Source organism: Triturus cristatus, chromosome 9, assembly GCF_964204655.1.
Source record: "Triturus cristatus chromosome 9, aTriCri1.1, whole genome shotgun sequence".
Classification (NCBI taxonomy): Eukaryota; Metazoa; Chordata; class Amphibia; order Caudata; family Salamandridae; genus Triturus; species Triturus cristatus.
The window spans coordinates 642870469-642888997 of record NC_140592.1 but is presented as its reverse complement, the minus strand read 5'-3'; the positions used below and the strand labels follow the sequence as shown (position 1 = coordinate 642888997).

Genomic DNA, 18529 nt, shown 5'->3' with positions numbered 1-18529 from the left:
ACCGCACTCTGTTTTTGTGTGCCAGGATGTGCACTAATAGGCCTCATCTACTACTACCTGGCTAGTGCACGAAATGTAGCACATTGACACAATGTTTGACTACATTCACAAGTACATTAAGTATCTTTGGCCTCTAATACATCGCAGTGCAAACATTAACAGACCATCCAACTTACAAAACTATTTCACTTTGTGAGAAGGGGCGTGGCCTAGGAGGAGGCAGGGCCTTATGCTGAGAGATCTCTGCCTCACTCCCCATCAACCCCTGTAGCAAAGCAGGATCTGCTTTTATGGTTACCCCCACTTTTTGCCTGGTACTATGCTGTGTCTGATTAGTCTGACTGGGACCCTGCTAATCAGGACCCCAGTTTCTCTGCCTTATCCCCTAAATTGTTATGGTAAGTACTTAGGTACATCACAGATTGGACAACAGTGTACACTTTTCAGTCCCTAGTATATGGTACCAAGGTTCCCAGGGTGTAGGTACACCAGGGGTCCCCCATGGGCTGAAGCATGTATTATGCCACTCATGGGGGACCACTCAGTTTGTACCCAGAGGAAAGCCATTGCAGCCTGTGTAAGCTGTGCTAGCACCACTTACGAAATATATAGGTTTCCCTATATCTAGGGTCACTGCACTTAAAACCTATAAGTCACCCTAACAGAAGGCCTTTCCAAACCTGAAGGCAGGGTGCTTGGTTCTAAGTGTGAGGGTTCCCCTGCATGAGCACGACACCCCTACAGCCTTCAGAGTCGCAATTTGCGAGTCGCAATTAAGGAATGTTTGAGAATCGCTAATTTCAAAGCAATTCCTACATGCATAGGCTTTTGCTATTGCTTAATTGCGATTCCTTAATAATCGCAATTAAGGAATAGCAAAAGCCTACATTGATGCATGTGCCTGTAAATCCCTAGATGTGCTGAATGCCTACTTTTTATTTCTTATAATGGTGGGCTGGGGGTACGAATTGGAAACCCTGTGCTGCACATAGATGTTGTATTTGCTGTAACACCGTATACTATTGAAGAGGCACTAACAACTATTTTTTTTTTTTTAAAAGATAAACACTGTGACCTGTGAAAATTAAGCTATTAAATTCCAAGTGGGTCCTTGCTTTCACACCATTAAGTTATGTGACTGGAGAAAGACATATATAACAAGCATTGGCATAGCCAATAGGTCTTGCCTTTGGGACCTTATAAGTGTTTAGCCATGCAACAGTTGCATAACTAAATACTTAGAAGGTCCCAAAAGCGAGACCTATTGGCTATGCAAAGCGGCCGCGCGGCCGCGAAAGTGAAAGTGATCACGATCAAACATCAAAGCGAAAGTAATCGCGGTAATGTGCGGCGCGCGCGCCCGCGCACATGCACTGTAGCTCTAGGCTGGCCTGGTAGCACTTTTTGGAGCCCTCTCAATAAGTCTCGCCAGACCAGCGCATGCGCTGGGTCAGGCGAGACCTAAAAAAGGATATGAAGTCAGATAAGGACTATTTTATCCACTTAGGATGCCTTTTCCAATACTTAACGCAATTGATAGCGGAGGGGGCTGTGGCCAATCCAGAGGACTACTGATCCCCACTCATTGCTGCCAAGTTTTCAGTTTTCTTATGTGTGGCTTTTCTGGAAATTCGATATATGAGGGGATATATGAGGGGCATTTTATTGACAAATGTGTGACACTTCGATTGACATGGTAACACATTTTAAAAGGCAAAGGTTTTATACAGGCTAGACCTGCATTTTATATATTTGCAAATGTTGACCAATGTTTTGGAAATTTTTAATATAGCTAATCTTTTGACTGCAGCGGTCAGAATAAGGAAAAAGAGAAGGACTGATATTAATTAGAATACTTCTTAATCAATACAATTAATTATTCCTGTGTATTTTGATGATCTAGATGTCGTCTTTCCATTTGTATTTTGCGATGTTTGTGCTATCTTAATATTTTAATATTTATTGTGTTTTTATGTAGTATGCTTTTACGTTTTCATTAACCGAATAAAGTGAATTTGACTGACTGACATGGTAACACCACACTACCAGTTAGTGAAGTCTATGTAAAGAGCTTATATCACAAATGACCCTCTTTTGGGCTATATGATGGTCTAGAAATGGCCTTGAAACTGTGACAATGTTCCTGAAATGGTATAGTGAAACAATTTAAAACAATGTATGAAATGTTTATTTTTACTTCAATGTCTTCTCACTTTTTCACTAGTGAAATGCACCACATCAGAATAATTAGCAAACTACACAAATTTTTCTAAATCCTCATTGGCTGGGGAAATGATTGAATGGTATTCAATGAATGACAAATGAAAAGATGAGAACGTTAGATAAGGAAGAGAAACCCTTCCATCAGAAAATAACAGTCTACTTTCTAACATCATGAAGATATTTATTCTTGCATATCTATGCCAAGTGGTTCCTATCCCATGTGAAAACTCTTACTTATTTCTGACTCATAGTAAATCTTTTAATTCGCTACGGTAATGAGTAGTTTTACTATTGATATTACATTATAATTATTGACCTACATTTGTCATTAACTTGCAAGCCAGAAATCAATGAATTGGTGGAGGTATCATAAATGTTATGGACCAATTCCTGTTTTTTTCCTATTTTGCTGCATCTTAAGAACTTTTCACAGCCCCAGCTTGTTGAAAGCTTGATAGGATCAAAAGCCCATTTTGCTGAGTTTCAATATTTAACAGGCTTCTCACTCATCTCACTTGGTCTCTGGATGAGAACAGCAGCAGCAGGAGTACCAAACAGTGGTCATAAACAGAGAATAAAAACACCTGCAACATAACAAAAACTCAGCGGCTTAAGAAAAATGTACTTTTCCATCTGGAAGGCAAATGTTTCACGTAAGCAGTAAGTGTTGCAGAAGCAACACTTATGGTACCATTGAAGTGTAGATTAGCAGGTTCATGCCTGTCCTGTATCTTTGAATAGCTGTTTAGGTGAAGAATGCTAAACAAATGATGTCACAAGGGGGCGCTAGAGAGCCCGGCTTAAGATGACAGCGCCTTAGTGCAGCTCCGCCGGCCCGGCGCATACTATACGAGGAATATCCTCAATCCCAGCGCCTAAGGGCTCTTAAAATATATGACATAAGAGAGGAAGGTGTGCAGGGTAAAATATTGCCTGGTGGAGTCGCGCAGCGGTGCGGGCTGCTGTGCCTAAGTGATCGGCGTGGTGGGGCCTGACGGAGCCCATATTGTCTGCGCGGCCGGCTGGGAGTGAAGCTCTCGTTCTGCTGAGCTGCGGTCCTGATACCTGTAACCCGGAAATACCACATCAGGGCAACGGCGGGTTGCCACGTTCCGCTGCGGGTAGAAGAGGCTGGTGAGTCGTCCTGCCGAGTCCCACGGGACTGCGAGAGGGGCACCTGGTGAGGGCTCGGTGGCGTTACGCAGCCCTGACAGACATTTGGAGCCCTGCAATGCGTGAGTGAAGCACGCCGAAGGGTCGCACAATAGCTGGCACTGAGAGGCGGGGGACCAACACTGACTGGAGTGGCAATTACCTGCAGTTACCGCATGATTAGAACTCTTTGACAGCCTGTGGGGACTATACGCGGCCCTTAGTGATTCGGTACGGACGCCATTTTGTCGGCAAGCACCCAGGACCTGAAGGGACTTAAAACGAGCAGACCAGCAAGCACACAGCGGTTTGCGGAGGCTCTTGCGCGAACCCCTCCAGTGACTGAGGCATGAAAAGGCAGCATGAACAGCTTCCCCCTCCCCCTATAGGCTGGAAATAAGGGGCTGGGGCGGCTGGAATACCTAACACTTGGGAGGAGAAGATAAACGGACACACAGGCCTCAATCATAATCATTGCAATGACTGCTCATAGGCACTGCGCAATGGTGGCAACAACCAGGGCAAGCTTTAGAGAAATTGATTTTCTTGCTGCTGGGATATTGAGACCAGTCCCTAAAGGCCAACTTCTGCGAACCTGTATTGCTGTGAGTGCTCAGCTCGCTGCTCTCTGATCACGGCTCGGCCATTGAAGCATTGCTCAGTGTCCTGGTAAGATTGGATATAACAATGAGCAAGCCAGAGAAGGGACAGTCTCGGCTCACTTTTGAAGCCAAAAAATCACCAAAAACCACGCAGGGCGAGCAGACCGATCAGGAAGAGCAGGAACAGGCCCCAGCTGTGCCGGATCCCGTGCAGCTGGCAGTGACGCTTCAAACCATGCAGCGGAGTCTTCTGTCCATGAACAAGAAAATGGTTGCCCTAAATCAGCGAATGGACTCCATGTCCTTCAAACTGGACAAGCAGGCAACTAGAATCGTGGCGGCAGAGCACAGGCTCTCTCATGTGGAGTATGAAGTACAGGCCACAACAAGTAAATGTACCGAAATGGAAAAAATTCTCAACATAATTCAAGCCAAGAACGAAGATCTAGAAGCGTACTCTAGGCGCAGCAACGTCCGGATCTTGGGTATTCCAGAGACCACCAACAGTGACTGGATGGAGCTGTACGTGGAGCAGCTGATCACTGATCTATTTGGCCGGGAATGCCTTTCAGCAATGTTCGTGGTTGAACTCGCCCACAGAACTCTCGCAGCCAGACCACCCCCAGGCGCACCCCCCAGGCCGGTGATTGCGAAACTCTTAAATTACGGAGACCGCAATACCGTTCTCCGCCAGGCCCGCGAGAAAGCGGATCTACAATACCAGGGATTCCAGGTTGCATTTTATCCCGATATCACGGCCAATGTGCAGGCGGCTAGAAGAGAATTCACAGTGGTCAAAAAGCAACTGCAGAAGGCGAACATCACGTATGCCATGTTATACCCAGCAAGGCTGCGAATTGAGTACGAAGGCCATCAGAAAATCTACAATTCCCCTAAAGCAGTGCAAGAATTCTTGAAAACAACACAAACAAGAACACGATCTCAGCGCCCGCAGGAGCCAGCGGACTCGGATTGAAGCTGAAAGCAGACCTCTGATAAGTATCTGCCCTGTGCACGTGAACATGATGTAAAATCACGGATATTTGTAATGGGATTGACTAGAACTCTTTTTTACGTGGCCACCTCCTATGTGGAGGAAGTCCGGGCTCCTAACGACCCCCCATTGGGTGATCCCCGTTTTCACTATCATTGTACCTAGAAGGTTCCTAGGGTTGGGTTGGGGTTCTGGGGAATATTGTCCTCAACATGATTGGAATGCTCATGTGGGTGGGCGGGAGCGGGATGGGAGGATTGGTTTGAGGGACAGTTATGTGACTTGCTGGTACCGTGTTATGCTTTTTTTGTGTATCTGGTCGCACCCGATTATATTGTACACTTCTGGTATTTTAGATGGCAGGGGTAGCACAGGCTGATATGATAGTGCCTCAATTGCATGCATGACATGGAATTTGCGTGGGTTGAACTGCCTGGAGAAGATTTGTCAAGTGTTAGCCCACCTAGACAGATAACAATTCAAAGTCGCTCTCCTTCAGGAAATGCACCTGACTGAACTAATGAAGCTAGGGTGGGCGCACACTGGGCGTGCTACCGGCTGATCTCATCCTACTCATCCTATGCAAGAGGGGTGTTTATACTAATCAAAAAAGGTACTCCCTTCACAGTTATTCACTCAACCATAGACAGCAATGGCAGGTATGCTATTGTATATTGCCAACTCCATGGGGTGCTCATCACCATAGTGAACACAGACGGTCCTAATACGGATAAACCCAAATTTTATGAGGACCTACTAAAAGTGCTACGTGAGGGACCAGATTCTGAAATAAATAATATGGGGTGGTCTTAATACACACCTGGTCCCCTCTAAGGATAAATCAAGTCAGCAGAGGGGGCACTCCCCTAGAGCTGCCCATGTCATCAAAGCAGGAATAGAGGACTTAGAGTTAGTTGACACATGGAGAACGCAAAATGGCGATACATTAGAGGGCACATGCATATCCACCGCTTACAGAAGCGGTCGAGACTAGATTACTGGCTTATCACACAGGGGCCAATTCACTTGGAGGTTTAGAGCCGAGGTATTAGTGGACCCGATATACACGGCTAAGATCAGGGAAGCTATACAGCAATATTTCACTCCCAATGAGGGGTCGGTCAGGGAGGCAGCCACACTCTGGGAAGCCTTTAAGGTCAAAATTAGAGGGGCATGTATCAGCACCAATGCAGGCATCCTAAAGGGCATTAGAGGGCAGCTATAGAGATTGGAAAAGACACTTAAACAGCTCGAGAGGGCACAAGAGCTTGCTCCGTGCTTAGACACACTACCAAAAATTAAAGAAGCCGTGACAGAATACAATGAATTGGCAGAAGATGAGGGGAAATACTTGTCAAAGAGGCATTTTGCTGGGGCATATCGAGAGGGGGAAGACCAGGCCACAATCTTGCAGCTAGAGTTCTGATGAGGTATGATCAACACACGATTAGCCATATCACTGATAAAATGGGGGAACATTTCTACTCGCCACATGACATCACAACTCAATTCCAAAACTTCTATGCTGAGCTATACACCTCCAGGGGCGAAGCAGAACCTGCCGGACTGAACGAAAATCCGGATATTACACTAGCCTGGCTCTGTAATGCACAGTGGAAATATCTAGCCCGTCCGCTAGCATTTGAGATAGTCAAAGATGCGATTAAGGCCCTCCCTAACAGAAAGGCACAAGGCCCGAACGGGCTCACGAGTGAATTCTATAAGGAGATTGCAGAAGAGCTGGTATCCTACTTGACGGCAATGTTTGAGGAGGCATACGAGAAGGGAACTCTACCACCCTCACTCAGAGAGGCTCTGATCATTGCCCTGTTAAGAAAAGACAAACCTCCATCACAATGTGAATCATATAGCCCGCTATCACTCATCAATACTGACATTAAAATACTGGCAAAGTTACTTGCCGCCAGGCTTCAGCCCCTAATCCCGAACCAAGTCCTGCCCGATCAATCTGATTTTATACCCGATGGCTCCTCTTCGTACAATTTACGCACTATTTTCTCCCTGTTTCACATATTAAACCCTGACTTACAAGCGGTGGCAGTGCTGCTAGACGCATCCATAGCTTTTGATTCCAATGAGTGGGGCTACATGTTTCAAATAACTAGGCAGAATATGGCTCCCGGTGTATTTTTGTAGATGGGTGAAACTACTATATACTGGCCCATTAGCGCGGGTAAGGATTGAGAGACAGACCTCAGAACCTATAAAAATTTGCAGAGGAACCAGGCAGGGGTGCCCGTTATCGCCTCTTCTCTTTTCAATACTGCTGGAACCCCTGGCCAGCATCACCTGGCAGCGTCACGAGGTGTCATCCCTTAGATTCACACTGAGACCAGTGAATATATCGCTATAGGCGGATGACCTGATACTGTATGTCAGAGAGCCCCAGACATACCTGGAGCCCATCTTATGTGAATATATCCGTTTGGGTCACTTCTCCAGGCCTGACTATAAACTGGGCTAAATCGATAGCTGTGCCTCTCACTGAAAGCACGGTCCAGCACGCTCTGGAATTTCCTTTTGAGTTGATTGCCGACCCTTGTGAAATATCTTGGTATATGGATACACCGCAACCCCGACGTAGTGGTGCGAGAAAAGTATGGCAGGGCACACTGCCAATTAGAAAGTCAGGTGACGAGATGAGTCGGGCTGCCGCTATTATTGGCAGACAGGATTGCACTTATTAAGATGGTAGTGCACCCGCACTTTCTGTATCTTTTTAATAACATCCCCATTAAACTAACCAGTCAATTCTTTAAGAATTTACGCACACAACTACTGAAACTGATTTGGGGCGGGAAGCAACCCAGGGTGTGCTGGGACACACTTATACTGGACTGCAAAAAAAATACGCCTGCCCGACTACGGACATACGGACTCAGGAACACAGATGAATGTAATCAATGTGGTGCTCAGGGAGCAGATTTCATACATCTCGCATGCCATTTTGGGTGTGTACAGGAATTTTGGGTCAAGGTGACAACTAGGCTGCGGACTATGACTGATGTTGTACTGCCATGCTGCCCTAAAGTATGCCTACTATGTATAATGCCTAATCTCAAGGGCGCTACTGAAAGGTTTATAAAATTTGCATTGAACTTTGCAAAACGGAGGGTAGCGATGTGCTGGGAGAGAAAGGCATCTCCTCATGCCAAGCTGTGGATTAAAGACTTAGTTTACTGCAAAGAAAATTTGACACTGTATGCCGAGGAACTGTCGCCGCCGTCAAGACCAAAAAACATCTGGGAGCCATTACTGGACTACCTGAGAATGCGGGACTTACACTTGTCTGAGGATGAATAAGGTTGTGCATAATTCCATGTAAACAGATCACACATTGTCACTGTTATGTACCCTTGCCTGCTGATGGTGGGCGACCATGCACCTTAATTGCAGCAAGCCACGCATTGTTGTTATCTCATATTTGTATGATGGTAAATGTTAATAAAACTTTAATTAAAAAGAAAAAAAAAGAAAATGATGTCACAAGATAAAAAACAAGTTAGTTGTCATGGTGCTGTTCTGCAGCCATGATCCTCATATAAGCAGATTTTTCAGCAATTGCAGTTCCAAAAGGTGCAGAGTGTATGATAAGATGTTTACATCTCAGAATGTGAATGTATTTTGACTGTCCTTTATATATAGATTACATAAGTAATCTTTACACATGAAGAATCTGCTCTTTCACATAGGTCAAGATAACACTATGACGAACGCTACTACAATTTCTTCAGAACCAAGCCCCATCACTGCAAGGCCTACAACTATCTTGTCCGCGATGACTAATGAAACCAATACTTCATATTCCAGCACAACAACTTCAGGTAATGCTTTGCTATCGGATTGATGCAGTTTCATAATGCCAATCAAAGAACACCTATTCAGGGGTCCACAAATGTTTACAACATTATTACAAAAATCCACTTTTTCAGTCAGCATTTCATATTGGCAACCTGTTCAAGGAAAGGGATTCTGAAAACATTTATGAGCTTAAGATTTTATTTTGTGCCTTTAAATGTGAGACACCATCTCTGTGACTATTACAACAATGAAATATCATATTAGACTTTCACCTAAAGAACCTATTTTTATTCATGATTTTTTACTATAAGAGGATGATTCACTGCCAGGCAAATTTGATGCCCCTCAGTTTTTCAATTTACTGCTTACGCTGTAGTGATTTATTAGGCAAAATTCATATAATGGCAGCAGCTATTTATTTCAATTATTGTCACAAAGTAAGCAGTGTTGTACAATTTTCCATATCATGTTTGCAAAGTCCAGTGAGGTCATCAATTTTTGCACACATCCTCCTGTGTAGGTAAAGCTGGTAACGCTTCAAAGAGGGCATTGTGTGAATAAGTCAAAAGATATAAGGCAGGGTTTGCATGTTTGTTTCCCGTATTTGCTGCAACTTGGAGAAGTCCCTCCTCCTGCTGCCTTCTTTTTCTTTGCTTCAAAGTTAGGGTCTTATTGAAGCATCATGGGTCTTACATTGAGTTTTTTCTTTTTCCATTAAGGTAATCTTCACTTGCAACTAGTCAACAATCTGAAGTTTTTTGTTGTAAAACTTGAGTATTCCATAAGTTCCACTAGTTTTGAACAGCGTGTTTGTGACAGTGGTGCTTGCAATTTCATAAGAACTCACATTTTAAGGCTAGCCTAAGTTGCCATGATATGCATGAGCGAAAAGGCCACCTTTTTACTGATATTGTGAATTGCTATATTCTGGAGAAGCTGAGTTTTTTTTTTTTAAATAATTTCTTTATTGCGGTTTTAAGGTTCACGGCACATATTAAAACAGTACCATTTTACAAACAATTCCGAATAAGAAGCCTCACAGTCTCTGTCCAGCAACAGTTAGTCCAATTAGGGTTGACCTTGAAGTGTGTACCGAACCAGCAATAAGCATGAACACTGTCAATAACAATCATATGAACTTGTAACTGAACATCCCCCCCTCCCACCCTCACCCCACCCCCCTCGCCGGGCCCACCCACCTAGAGGTTTATCTAACAACATCTCAATCAGGGGTATCCTCCCGTCTCTCCCCCTGTCTGGGAGATTCAATCCCCATATGACTAACATCTGACAACACTGTCTGTGTAGAATTCGTGGAGCTTCTCCCTATCTCCTGGACCATTAGCCCCCACGCCTGCAATACTTCCGGGAGTTTGGCATCCCTCCTAGTGCTGCACATATGCCCCTCCTCCGCTAATGCCCATTCCTGCAGGTCCGTCTTCCAGTTCGCAAGCAGCGGCCCAATCTGTTGCAGCCAGTGTATTGCTATTCACCGCCTAGCTATCACAAGTCCCAACACCAGGAACTTCCTGCTGGTTTTACGTTTAGGGTCCCGGGGAATCAGTCCAAGGAGACAAGTACGCAGCTCCAGGGCAACTCTCCATCCTGTTATTCTGTGCAGGTCCTCTAGGATAGCTGTCCAGTATATCTGGATCATCGGACACGACCAAACCATGTGTGGGAAATCTGCCTGTGCATAGTGGCATCTGGAGCACCTTGGATCCCTCAAGCTATCAATAGTGTGTAGGCGTTTGGGTGAGAGGTATGTCATGTGGACCATATTGTATTGTATCTGCTTAAATCTATTGGACACCGCCACCTTACGTACACCCTCGTGAATTTTTTCCCACTCCCGTGGTGTGATCTCCTGTGGGCTCACCTCCTGCCATCTACCTTCTATTTTGAGAGGTGCACATTTTCTGTCTTCCCGTAACGCCCTGTACAGGTGAGTGACAAGTTTCCGCCCTCCCGCCATGGCTATCATCTTGACCAGAGTATGCGTGTGTTCCGGGGCTTCCGGGAATGTAGGCCATAGATGTCGTGCTGTTGCCGCTATTTTGGCGTATTGCAAGAATTGCCCCGGTCCCAGCTCAAAAGAGTCCACTGCATCTTGGTATGTTATGAACCGTTGGTCAGGGTAGAGGTCTGACAGCATAAGACACCCTCCCGCCTTCCACTTGTCAGTAGACATGACCCAGTCAATGTGCGCGAAAGGCGGCATCAGCCAAAAGTCTGCCTCTGGGGCAAACGGTCGCACCTGTATAAGTCGTCGTACCACCCTGGCCCAGATGGCAACCAACAATCTGCCCAGTGGAGGACATTGGTCCTGTCGCCCTTTTTTATGCCAGAGAAGCGCACCCAGCTGTCGATCCCCATATGTGTTCGCCGGGAGCGATCGTTCCCATGAAGGGTCTGTATCGAGCCAGGCCACTGCGTGCTGTAATTGGGACGCAAAATAATAAAGTTCAAGGTACGGGATTTCTAAACCGCCCCTACCCCAAGTACGTTTCATGACTTCTAGGTTCACCCAACAACGTTTTCCATTCCACGATAGTTGTATAAGCATTGCATCAAGATCCCTGAAGACCTGGTGTGGGAGTTCAAAGAAGGAGCCCTGCATTGTGAAGAGACATCGTGGCAACACCACCATTTTAATCAAGGCAATCTTTCCCATCAGCGAGACCCTGAGTGTGTTCCAGAAGGCAATGCTGCCTCGGAGACCTCTAAGAATCCTCCCCATATTGTGTTGGTAAAAAACTTCTCTGTCCCTACTGATCCTGATCCCGAGATAGCGCAACGTATCTGACAAACTGACCCAGAGTCGCCATCAGTATCGGAAGTGAGTGCGTTGGCTCCCGTAGATACACCAGTGCATCATCTGCGTACAGTGATACGATATGTTTCATGGCCCCAATTTGGATACCCTGCCCCTGGAGGACCCTACGGAGATGGCACGCTAATGGCTCCATTGCCAGGGCAAACAGCAAGGGGGAGAGCGGACACCCCTGTCACGTCCCCCTGGCTAGTGATATCGCATCTGAGACATAGCGTCCCGTACGGACCCTCGCCACCGGCTGAGTATAGTGAAGTCTCACCCAATTCACAAACCCCTCACCGATCCCCATTTTTAGGAGCACCTGCCATAGATAGTCCCACCGGAGCGAGTCGAACGCATGTTCGATATCTAGGAATACCAGGGTGTTCCGTTCGGCCCTGCCTTCTAGTGATTGCATGACATGGGCGAGACGGCGGATATTCCGCAGCGCGTTCCTTCCTGGAATAAAACTGGACTGGTCGTTGTGTACCAATCGCCTGAGATACGGAAGTAATCTGATGGCCAATACCTGACTAATGATCTTAAGGTCTACATTGAGCATTGAGATTGGCCTGTAAGAGGCGGGGAGTAAGGGGTCCTTCCCTGGCTTGGGGATCATCACAATCAGCGCCTCACGCATGGAGGCAGGCAATACGCCAGTCTCACCGGCCTCCAAAACTATGTCCAGGAGCCTAGGGACCAGGACTCCCCCAAACTCTTTATATAGCTCCGCGGCCATGCCATCCATTCCGGGGGATTTAGCTGTCTTCAAATGGGCGATCGCGGCTCTCACCTCCTCCCCTCTGAAGGGTGCCCCCAGGGATTCCTGACTGTCTTGGTCAAGGCAAGGTAGATCCATCTCAACAAGGTAGGCTTCCAAAGCCTGTGGGGCGACCTTGGATTTGGGCTCTGAATATATTTTTTGGAGGTGTGAGGTGAATACTGCGTTAATCTCATACTGGGTATAAACCATTCGGCCCTGACCGGCTTTAAGGGCCAGTATCAGGAGAGGCTGAGTCTCCACCCTAATCAAGCGCGCCAATAGGCGCCCGGCTTTATCACCCTCAGTGTACCATCGACGCCTATTCAAGGTCCTATTGTACTTGCCCAGTGACTCCCGTAGATCCCCTATCATTTGTCGCTGCTCCGTCCATTTGGCCGGCCCCTCAGGGTCTGTGTGAAGTTCTACATCTAGGGTCTGTAAGCGTTTCTCCTGTTGTTTTAGGTCCCGCTCTAACACTCACCTCACCCCCACCTCCGTGGACATGCATATCCCCCTCAACACCACTTTCATCGCATCCCATTTGAACGCACTTGAGCTAGCCGTGTTCCAATTCACCTTCAAATAGCCTTCCAACCCTGTCGCGATCACCTCCTTGTATACCGGGTCTGTCAAGGCCTTAGTATTCAATCTCCATAACGGTATTTTGGAATGCGGGCGGCCCAAAGTGTAGGCCACCAGCAGGGGGGAGTGATCGGACAGATATCGGGCCAGGTACTGTGTCTCAAGAATCCGACCAGCCGCTGTTTCTTGAATAAAACAATAGTCCAGCCTGCTATGCATATTAGCTGCCGGAGTATAACAGGAGTAGACCCGACTATCAGGATTACGGTGCCGCCATATATCTAGTAGATGATAATTGCTAATCATCTGGCTTATGGATTCCCGTGTCTTAGGTTCAGCTTCTACCTTTGGGGGGTGCCTATCCCGTTCCCCATCCAAAGCACAATTAAAGTCTCCTGCTATAATGAGATTCATGTCAGGTGTCAGGTCTAATTTCCCCAGGACCTTAGCCAAAAATTCCCCATCGTCGGTGTTTGGAGCATAAACGTTCACTAAACACATGTGTCTCCCATCCAGTGTCCCTTCCACCACCATGTATCTCCCATCGGCATCAGGACTACATTTTAAAACCTTAAAGGGGACTCCAGGCGCCACCCACATAAGTGTTCACCTGGCAAACCCCGAGTAGGAGGTCGCAAAAAACTGGCCCCTCCACCGCCGTTGGACATACTTCAGGCAATCCCCCCAGAGGTGCGTCTCTTGTAGAAAGGCCACACTTATCTTATATCGCCTAAGGTATGTTGCTATCCGAATCCGTTTTACCCTATTGTTGAGCCCCCTAACATTCCACGTTATAAGGTTATAGATCTGCTGATCGCCTGCCATAAATAGAGAGTTTCGGTTGACCGCAATACCTGATGCAGAAGTGGTAAGAACCACAATGTATAGTGATGGGAACCCCTCCGTCCCCTCCGAAGGCTCTCGTGACCTCTGGTGACCCGGCATAGAACATTCCCCTCATAGAACAATAAAACAAAACAATGTGAACCTTCCCCCCCATTAACAGGCAGTAGAACCTCATTCGCACAACCCAACCTAGGTCTGAGAACTCAGGACTCCGCCCCATAACCACCACCCTTCCCTGAAAACCCCCTGCAACAGTGTAAACAACAATGACAATCTACAAAAGGAAGAACCCCAGTCCTTGTTGTACAACCAAACTGCCCGGTGCTGCGCAGCCCCGCCCAACCAGCGGCCTAGCCGAGCTGGCACAGCACACCACAGCTGGGATACCTAGACTGCAGTGTGGCGGAGCAGCGCCCCCCAACAGCTACGCTCCCACCCCCCTTATAGTCCCCAAAACCGAGGAATCCCCCACAGGCGCTCCACAGTAGAGTTAGGTTACAGTAGCGATGAGGTCCTTACTTACAGCATCTAGTGCAGCCCAGCCGACCACCATCCCCAAATTGGCAGTTCCCATACTTGCAAATACGTGGCTCACGAGCTACCAGCTAGTGGGTCAGCAGTGCCTTCCGTTTCCGATTGAGTTTCTTGGACGATGCATAATTGGGAAAACTGATTTTACGTTGGTATGCCCCCCAGCTCTTCTCTCAGGGTGCCATCCGGCCCCACCAAGATGCGACCTCCATCTGGTGTTCCCTGTGGCGCGGACCGCTGTCCTCCAGCGTGACCAGGCTGAGTACGCTGTCGACCGCTCCGTCTCTTCCATTCCTGCCATCCTAGATGTTGATCTTGCACCTCCAGGCCCATCAAATCCATCCAGTCCGTGGCCTCCTGTGGATCGCTAAAAAAGTGGACCCTGTCTGCATACTGTACTCTGAGCCGGGCTGGAAACATTAGGCTGTATTTTATATTGAGATCTCGTAACCTCCTCTTGACCCTTAGATAGTCATTTCGCAAATTTTGCACCTTTTTTGTGTAGTCCGGGTAGATATGGATCTCTTGGTTCTCAAACCGGGGGAACGATTCTTGCGGATGAACTGTAGGATCGCGTCCCGGTCTCTAAAATTGAACAAACGAGCGATCAGAGTTCTAGGCGGGGACCTCGGTTTCAGGGAGGGGCCAAGGGAGCGGTGGGCTCTTTCCACCCCAAACATCTTGGATAGTCGAAGACCCGGGAGGGCGGATCCGATCCACTCCTCCAGAAATAGGGCCGCTGCCGGCCCCTCCACCTTTTCCGGAAAGCCCAAAAACGGAGGTTGTTTCTCCTCGAGCGCCCCTCCGCGTCTTCCACCCTGTCTTCAAGATGAGAGGTGTGCTCCTTCAATGCAGACACCGTCGCTTGCAAGTGTTGGACCTCCGCTTGCAAGGAGGTCAAGTCCCCCTCCGTAGTAGTGGCCTGATCCACCACCTTCCGTAGGTCCAGGCGCAGGTGATTGATGTCCATGGCCATACCATCCATCTTGGACTCCAATGCCGCCCGTGAGTCTCGAATGGCCTCCAGGATATCTGCCTTATCTAGCGCCGCCGATCCCTGCGGTGGTCCCTGCTCAGGGTTCGGTCTGGTGCGCTCTGCCGACGTTGGGCCCGGTACTGTATATTGCATGATTTTGTTCACTTGTGCTCCTCTAAGGGGTCTATCTTTCCCCATTTCCAGTGCGGGCTGGTCAAGAGCGTCCTCGGGGCCCTCCACTCCGTAACCCCAGGCCCAGAAAAGCCGTCTTGGGGCAACTCGGGCCCAGGAGGCGTATGTGTGAGTCCCACACCACCCTAGTCCTCTCGCTCTCTAGGCTACTGGTGCAAGACCAGCCCAGGGCACCGTCAGGTCTGAAGGATATCCACCCTGCCACCATGCGTTACCCCAAGTCCGGGTCAATATGTCACATCAAAATGAATCGCCCCTCAGCCGCCTCTCTCTGTACACTAGGCTTGCCAGTGGCCACCTCCGGCCTGATCTCCACTACGGGCCACTTGTGTTTGTACCTGTCCAGCTCCCCTGGCTCACGGCTGGGCAGCCCCTCCACCAACCTGCGGAGCGAGTGCCCTAGCCACCGGTGACCGACGCAAACTCTACGGCCCTGGCCACCTCAGCTACTGTCTGCACAGGGGGGGGGGGAGCCTCGTCTCCAGATTGAGAGCCCAGCCTTGCAGTCCAGTCCAGCCGTCCACCAGTCGATGCGGACACTGCTGCCACGCCACCGTCAGCGGTGATTCCCAGGCGTGTGCGGCAGGATATCAGGTGGCCCAGTCGCGGCTCACATACAGCACCGGGCTCGCGTAGAGCGTGCACCCAGGTCTCTGTTCACGGAGCGGGCGGGTGATCCACAACAGCCCCTCATCTCCGGTCGCGCCTCTGCAGGGCCTCCACTCGGTGCGGCGAGGGCAGCGGCTCTGGCCGGGTCTCCAACAGAGGTCTCTGCCCCGGGGCCAGTCAGGATCATCTTACAGAGCGGCCCTTGATCCCCCGGCGAAGGCCAGTACCGCCATCTTGCGCACCAGTGAGCCGCCGCATCTCAGGGCGTCTAGCGACAATTTCCCCTTCTGCGGGCTGTCTTCTCACCTCCAGACAGGGACCCTCGAGGCCAGGGGGAGCTCCGATGCCAGTTTCTACGAAGAGAGTCACGACTCCACCAGGATTTTTGCAGGATTTTGACATACGGGGCAGGAGCTTCGCAGACATGCGACTAGCCGGCCATGCTGTCAGGCCACGCCCCCCCTGGGGAAGCTGAGTTATAATGACTAAGTCGGACTCTATGAAATTGTGGCAGTGGCAAAAAAATGAAGGATCTAGAATCCTGTGACACATGATGCGGTAGAGGTTTTTGCACCTGGATCTCTTATCTCAAAGAACCCGGTGGTAGCCATTTCTGTAGGGTCTCATGATGTCTGTTCTAGTAGCGGGTCTTCAATCCATACATAACAAATAGCAAAATGTCCCAAAATTTAAATATTTTTCAAAGAATTTTCTGCACATTAGTACAAATCTGTGTGTCATCAGCAACTTACTGTCATCTCTCAAAGAACTGGAGTTAAAGTTAACTTTCTCCCCTGGTCTGTTACCTCACTCAGATCCCATTTTAGGCCCAGACAGTAAAAAAGCTCTTGAGAAAATGTGATTCAAAGCCCTTTTATGTTTAAAATACTAGGGAGCAACTTTACCTTCACGATAAAAACACAGTCTACAATTAATATATCCTTGGTTGTAAATTCAAATCAGTGAAGTTATCACAATAGCACTTCACGATTAAACACTGTCTGCAAGAAAGATATCTTTTGTTGGAAAAGTAATATAGTAATATCATTTGTCCTCCAAGAAAAGCACTTTTGCTAAGTTCAGCTCATTGAGGTTCTAACAGATGGCTTCACAGAAGTAGCTGAGAAGGAATTTGGTTTGGGTCATTTATTCATACTTCAATGGAGGGCCATATCACATGGTGTTACACATAAAACAAAATCTATATACAATAAGAATTATTATATATTTCACTGAGGACTGTGTTGAATAAGTAATTTTAATAAAACCCTCCTGCTGGGTATCTTTTATGTGCTTCCAATCCACTCTGAGTTAGGATATTTCAAGATTGCTCTTTTCTAGTCCAGTCTAGCTCAAACAAAGTGACATTGGCTTTGCCATCATTCGGGGAAATGCATATAATACATGTTTTTTGTTTTCAGTTTGTGCAAAGAATTTTCAACATACTTTGGATATCGAACTATTTAAATATAGCATTGCAGAATTATAGCTTCTTCAATCTAGAATGTTTGGCATCTTTTGTTAGCTCCTGCTTAACTGACTTGATCTTGCTGTGCCAGAACCTGTTGCCTGCTGACTTGTGGGGACTACCACTTCTAGAGTCCGGTGCTGCAATATCCCACCAGGAGGCAGCCACGCAACTTTTCATTGGTCCAGGAGACCCTTTTAGGGGCTGTAACATTCCCGCAGTGCAGGACACTCTAGAACATGTTGCCTGCTGATGTGTGGGGAATGCCACTTCCAGAGTCCAGTGCTGTAATCTCCCTGCAGGAGGTGGTCAATCAGCTTTTCATTGGTCCAGGAGGCCCTCTTAAGGGCTGCAACACTTTCAAAGTGCGGGACCCACCAGAACCTGTTGCTTGCGACATTTCGGGACTACCACTTGCAGAGTCCAGTGCTGCAATCTCCCGCCAGGAGGTGGCCAGGCAGCGTTTCACTAGTTCAGGAGTCCCTCTTAAGGGCTGTAACACTCCCGATGTGCGGGCATGGCGCGCCTGGGCTTGGCCACCCCCTTTTAATCTCATAGGAAGTGAACTTAGTGGATTTGTATTGTGCCTGAAAAACTCAAGGTGAGATCACAAAATGTTTCCATTCCCAAAAGTTGCAAAGTTGTCAGTGTTTTCCCTTCTACTCACCCTTCTGTTTCCATTGACAGTATGCTTCAGAGGACTGTTGGAATTATTGCCAATGAAATAGAACTTGCAGAGCGTAGATTATCTCTAGAGCATTAGGCTTTGGCAGCTTATCATTCCGCTACCGAGGTTAACGCTCTTTGGTCCACAGAAGGTAGGACAGGCTCACCATCCGAGAATGCTTGTCTTAGCAATTGTGTGGATACAGGTGACACCGTTGTGGCTGAATCTGCAGCTGGGTATTCCCCCTAATTCACAGTCTTCCCCAAGCTTAGCGGTTAAGTAAAATG

The 18529-nt window shown here is 47.8% G+C and overlaps 1 protein-coding gene across 1 annotated transcript in view; it reads left to right on the top strand.

Moving 5' to 3' along the window:
- Window positions 1-18529, top strand: part of LOC146798423 (mucin-17-like) — a 512003-nt gene that overhangs the window by 16248 nt on the left and 477226 nt on the right. The window contains exon 3 of the mRNA XM_085627967.1: window positions 8685-8816. Coding sequence (XP_085484093.1) covers window positions 8685-8816 — 132 coding nt within the window. The remainder of the gene's footprint in view (window positions 1-8684; window positions 8817-18529) is intronic.